General features: G+C 38.8%; 1 protein-coding gene across 1 annotated transcript; it reads right to left on the bottom strand.

Moving 5' to 3' along the window:
• Positions 1–882: 882 nt before the first annotated feature.
• LOC104348059 (fatty acid-binding protein, liver) lies at positions 883–3,652 on the bottom strand. Its single transcript, XM_009953251.2, has 4 exons — positions 3,586–3,652; positions 2,384–2,556; positions 2,018–2,107; positions 883–933 (listed from the first exon to the last, which is right to left on the bottom strand). Exons 1-4 carry the CDS (start codon positions 3,650–3,652, stop codon positions 883–885), a joined length of 381 nt encoding a protein of 126 aa, XP_009951553.1.
• Between the last annotated feature and the right edge of the window lie 2,349 nt (positions 3,653–6,001).

Genomic DNA, 6,001 nt, shown 5'->3' with positions numbered 1-6,001 from the left:
CCCCATGAGGATTTTAAATGGCGTAATTAGTCCATCAGATTTTTTCACGGAGGCCTTGCACCCGGGACCAAGTCTAACAAACCTGCAGTGACTTAAGTAAGTATGACACAGGACTGCTAGTGTAATGGTAGGACCTGATCCACAGTGAATGGGGAAGTGGTTCCAGGCGTGGGTCCTGTGCGTGTTACGCTTCAGTAGAGACACATAGTCCGAACGTGAACAGCCGAGTTTGCTTGAGCTTCACCAGCTTGAGCTGGAGCAGGCAGATCCTGGGAGTACATTGCAATTTGGAAGAATGTTTAATTCCCTTTGCTCTTGTAGTGCCTCGTTTTTGTTTAATTGCACTCTTGTGTACTTCAGTTTAAGAGCAGTTGTTCCTGTTATTACTTTGTCATTGTTTATGACTGTTAAATACTTCATAGCTTTTAAAATATTACTGTTTCTGTTCCTGTTACAGACACGTGGTGCAGATCAGCTAAACAAATGTTTAATTGTTCTTTGCTGGCTAGATTATAGAGAAAGGGTTTTGGTAGAAGACTGAACTTTATTAGACAAAGGAACTAAAGCTGAATATGTTCACTGAGTAGATAAGGGATCAAGAAGCATTTATATCAGCTTTTGTCCACTACCAAGGATTATTATGATAAATCATAATGTTCCAGTTAACATCCAGGTTTTGTGGTGTGGGAGGCAGACGAGGGCATCTGTAAGTGTACTCAGGGAAAACAGTCTTATAATAATGGGAACTACTGCGTGTGTGAAAGGAGAGTAGAAATCCTAATTATTTTCTGTACTACTTTTTCAGGTAACGGAGATCACACCTTGTGGAAACTGCACTTTATTTTAGGTATGTAAAGATGTCACAAAGAAGGTGATCTGTCTTTAAAGTCTCTTGCTTCTTCTGACAAGTGTTACTCCACCAGAAGTAATAGTCTGTAGAAGACACATATGCATAACTTGTTTTTCATTTAAACTTTAGGAAATCTGTTTATAGTGAAGTGTCTGGAAGTTTCTGTAATTTGTGTATATTCATTATGCCACAAGAAAATACATTACAGTACCTGCCTATAAATATGTGTATAACATTATACCAAAGAAAATTTTTTTACAGAACTAGTTCTGAAGACAGAAAATCTGAGTATGACTGCCATCATCAACCACATTTTATCACTCTGTTTTAAGAGGTATCATAGATACTACCAGAAAGTGGTGCTTCCTGTAATAGAAATCCACTGTCCCAAATAGTAATGGGTTCTTTTGCCTGGTGTTTTGCTTACTTAATGTTAGAAAAGTAGTTTGAGGTGCTCAAAATGATCTTAGGAAGTTGTATGTCCAAACATACAACTTTAATGTAGTTAGTTAGTTGTCATTGTTGTAGTGGTCTTTACCAAGTGGACACTTCTTAGAAGCCTGGTTAGAGAAAAGCTCTTTGTCAGTACCGAACAAGTTAGTTCTAACTAAAGAGCTGAAGGATTGCGGGTGGAACGAGTGTATTGTAAATGTTCGGGTCTGACCCAGACTTTCCTTTCCTTTCGGAGGTGGTGCTGTGGATGAAGCTAAGGGTGGAAACGCTGCTAGGGTAACCTAGAGGACTTCGTAAGGAGTCTTCCTGCAGCATGCTCAGCAGCTGGAGCCCTTCACACTTCAGTGCCTAGAACTGGCCCCAGGGTAGTAATTAATTCAAGGATCTGTTGAGCAGGATGCATTAAATATATGAGCAATGTGTAAAGGAGAGTCATCTGAGGCAGCCGGTTTTAATAAGAAACAGGGATAATAAAGGTTACGAACAGTATTTTCCACTAACTGTGGTTAGTTTGAAATACTAAAATTCTGCATCTTCAGATTTAAGCACCTGTAAGGAATTCTGCAGGTAATGTGGTAATTTGGGGGCCAGGAGTTGTTTAAGGTATTGAGCCTACACTAAGAGCTAATCAACGTTTTTGTTGTTCTTTTGAAAAAAAGAACATTTTTTTCCTTCAGCGTTTTTCTTAATGTGCCGTTATTTTCTAACACTTACCTCTACCATTTCACTTCCTTTAATTTCTTGCTCATGAGAGAATTTTTCTGATTTGCACACGAGCTTGCCGTTTACCATGTTCACAGTACACTGTTGAAGCAGATTTAAAAATTATAAAAAATTTTTAGATTTTGGAATTCGATTAGAATAAGTAGAGGACTACATAAAGAGGAAATAAATGATACCAGTGTTTCATAATGGCATCTAACTTAAACTGGAGACCACAACATTTTAATAGGAGTTTTAGCAGCCACATTCCTGTTGAGGTGATAGATGTGTTTGCCGATGGAAATGGTACAACCAAGTTTCGCTCAAACACGGAAGCTGAAGCCTAAGGATGACGCACCCATTCCTGCAATATGTTACCTTCAGCTTTCTGCCATCCATAGTAGTAATGTCAGCCTCTTTGCCGATCGTGAATGAGTTAGTTACAGATTGCTTGGGTGTTTTTGATGTCACAACGAAGTCATCTCCTTTTTGTTGTATTTCAACAATGGGCTTAATATCTTTGGCGGCTTTGATAAGGTTCTCTGGCAGTGCTGTAAAAAAAAGGCAAAAAAGGACTTTTTGCCGTTACGAGCAGTGTGTGGATATGAAATAGCAAATTCTTTTCTCTGATAAAGATACAAACCGCTAATAGAAAGTGATGTCCAAATTAAAGGCAAATCCTGTTTTGGATTCCTTACTTCTCTGTGGGCATGTTGTTCCGTTCCAGCTAGTCTGTATAGATTTTGATACTGTATTTGTCAGTCTTGTGTCAGAATATGTGTTGTTTCTTTCAGTAACAGCTTGCCGTGTGATGACATTTCTTCCTGAAGAAAACCATGTGTGTATTATTTTGTTTCCCTTGCCTCTTCCCTGGGAGATTGGCGGTGGGGGTTTTCTGTCCAGTCAGAGCTGCAACAGTGCACGTAGCCTCAAACCACCTTATCGGGGTGTCTCTAGCATGATTTGAGAATGTCATCTTCAGCAGGAGAGGGATTGGTTCAGGCATCATACAGTGGGACTAGGCTTTTCAACTCTAACTGAGTTTTATCCTACTGAACACATCTTACATGCGTTTAAAATCCCTAATGTGAGTGTTTTGGCAAGATTGTCAAGAGGGTAGGAGCATTTTTATTAGTGTGGGCACCTACTAAGTCTATTCCTTACCGATTACTAGACAGGTATAACGTACATTAGTCACTGGTGCTATAGAAAGTGCCTGCAGTACTGGTAGCACATTGGAAATCTGTATAGATCATTGACAACTTGTTTCTAGTTAAATGTGTTTATAAGGTCCTGTGTTCATCAAGACAGGTTGATTTCTGATATACCTCTTCTTTCACGAGGGACTCATCTGATGTTAAGATAGGGATTTGGGGGTTAGCTGTAACCTTTCTACATAGATTTGTACGATTTTCAGCTTCTTTACATTTCCAAATTAGATATAACAGACTTAAGTGTCAGGGGGCAGTTTGTCATACAGGTGAAAGAAAAAACCCCCTAGAAATACAGTAATAAAAGGTGTCGCGCAAAGTGTGTGTTGCAATCCGAGCAAATTATTTCGAAAGTAACTAGACACTTACCAAGAGCTTTCAGAAACTCTTCCAGGTTCTCTTGAGCATAGACCTGCCAGGTGCCGTTGAACGCCATGATGGATGTTACAGTGCAGTTGAGGGCGGTGATGCTAGCGGGAAAGTGAGGGCTCTCCCTGGTCATTGGGATGCTATTTATGGAAAGGGAAAGGCCAGCCCGAATTGTGAGATGACTGGCTAATTATTAACTGTGAAGTAACAATTATTAATCATTTATTTGTTCTTAATGATCATAACCTCTAGTTCATTCTGCTTTGTAAAAAGTCTTACCTTGACCAGCTGGGTTGGGATGTTACATTTATTGTGGATTGCTGAACTTAAGTAATTATTCGTAATTATTGTAAAGCGTGGAATAGATGAATTTGCTTTCTTTTTGTTCACAGCTTCTGTGTTTAACACATTTTCTGTGTTTTGGATAGAATTCTTCGGATAAAATGGCATAATTTACAATAGGTGCGAGGCAATTACAGTTTTCTATCAGGAACTTCTTAATTATCATAACATTCTCTACTATGGGCACGTGAACCTTAAATGGTGGGAATAAAATCCACAGCTATTTCTTCCAAAGTTGTGGGCCTCCAATTGCTTGAGGACAGAGAAAATCGTGTTGGAGTGGGACAGTCAGTTGTGACTTTATCCAGTAGATGTCAGTAATGTGCACCTAAATCTGTATTAAATTCAGGTTATTTTTATTATTATTTTTTAATAATCACTACATACATAGAAGATTAAAGGTAAAATAAAACATGGAACATTGCTTGGAGACCGAAATGAAAGAAGTGAATAGGATGTATTGTTTTTATTTTCACCAATTCCACCAAGAATTCCTCACTCATTATAGCTATTAAGCGATACTCCTTGCTGTCTGTGCAAGCACGGCTGTTGATTTTGGAAGACAGTCATTATGTGTCTTGCAATTACATTGCTTAATTCAAACAGAGCCTGTATCCCAGGGGTAGGTGACCTTTCTAAGTTAACTTTTATACTCCAGACCGGTCAGTAATTCTTCTGTTTAATTAGAAAACCAATGCTGAACTTTTCCTTACAAATTCACAGCTTTTTTTTTTAGTATGCAATTTTGAAGAAAATTCACACACAAAGAGCCAATTTTGTAATTACATTTACATATGGTAATGCCTGAGTAGGAAGGATGAGGTACTGATAATGAATAAGGCCATATTTATGTGTGGGGTGTATCACACATGACTAAGTTTATGTTGGAACCGTTCTAGGGCATGATTCATCAGTTTTACCGTACAATAATGTTAACAATGCCGTCAGAAGGGCTTGCTTTTCTTCATTCACTGTAAGATGAATCTAGACAATTAGCTAAGCTCTCACTTCTTCATGTTATTAAATTTAATAATATAAATGATATACATTTAATTTAATTTTAAGTAATGTCTGAAATGTGACAGCCTTTGATCAGATGATTGGCAATCCTGTAAAGGATTGCTGTGCTCGTTTACACTGGCACTGGGACAGCAGTGTCCCTCAATAACTGGAAAAAATACTGCTATAGTGAGGACAGTTTATAGTAGTTGGTGGAGCAAAGTAAGATGCTGTTTCACTGAATAAATGTGCTTAGCTGGATGGCTGTATTAGGAATACAATCACTTTGTTATCTCTCACTGCCACAGTTTCACTGGTAGAAGCTGGGAGTGTAGCTGTGACTTCAGAGCGGTTGAGAGACCATACTTCTTTCTACATCCAGAATAATCTAACATAACTAACAAACCTAAAAATCTCTTTAATTCTAAAGAATGTAGGTGTACAGTAGGATGGAAGCATCTGAGTCCATCTCTGTAGACTTTCACTCAACCCTCTTGGGTAAATGTAGTACTGCGTGTGAGCGTGTATGGAGAAGCTGAATGTGTTCCTTTGTGAAGGACCAAGCCTTGAAAATGCCCCTGCCGCCTCCTCTTCCCATATGGCTTAGGTGGGCCAAGGTGCGTACTTCAAGGCCCTGCTTCAGCACAGTAGTTAGGAGAGTTCCTAACTTCCCGTACACACACAGGCCGACTGATTTCAAGATGGATGTACTTGACAACAGTCTAGAGGTGTCACCATGGGTATAAGTTTAATAATACACACACACAAGCATTTGTCAGCTACAAGATAATCAATAACACATAGTGATTTAATACCAAAAAACTCCACTGAAGGCCTGGTTCTCATACGTGAATCCTCTGGTGTTTCCCACACAGATTTACTGGGAAAGAGTTTCCCTGTAAGGTGAACATGCGCGCACGCACACACATGAGCATTGTTTTCTAACAACTACCAAAATGAAAGTACTAAAATATTACTGAAATAAAAATAGAGACATTAGGCTGAATATTAGGGCAGAGACACTGAAAGGAATCTGAAGGATTCCTTTTAAATTCAGTGAGACATAATCGACTGA

The sequence above is a fragment of the Leptosomus discolor genome, chromosome Z (assembly GCF_034619465.1).
Source record: "Leptosomus discolor isolate bLepDis1 chromosome Z, bLepDis1.hap2, whole genome shotgun sequence".
In the NCBI taxonomy this organism is placed as follows: domain Eukaryota; kingdom Metazoa; phylum Chordata; class Aves; order Leptosomiformes; family Leptosomidae; genus Leptosomus; species Leptosomus discolor.
The sequence above is the reverse complement of the archived record's forward strand: the minus strand, read 5'-3'. Positions and strand labels throughout refer to the sequence as shown.

Bases quoted from the DNA above. Each gene is read 5' to 3' on its own strand.
- LOC104348059 (XM_009953251.2), bottom strand. From the start codon at position 3,652: ATGGCGTTCAACGGCACCTGGCAGGTCTATGCTCAAGAGAACCTGGAA. The intron at 2,557-3,585 runs GTAAGTGTCTAG...TTTTTTTTACAG, and splicing joins AGAGTTTCTGAAAGCTCTTG to CACTGCCAGAGAACCTTATC. The intron at 2,108-2,383 runs GTAACATATTGC...CTGCTTCAACAG, and splicing joins TGGATGGCAGAAAGCTGAAG to TGTACTGTGAACATGGTAAA.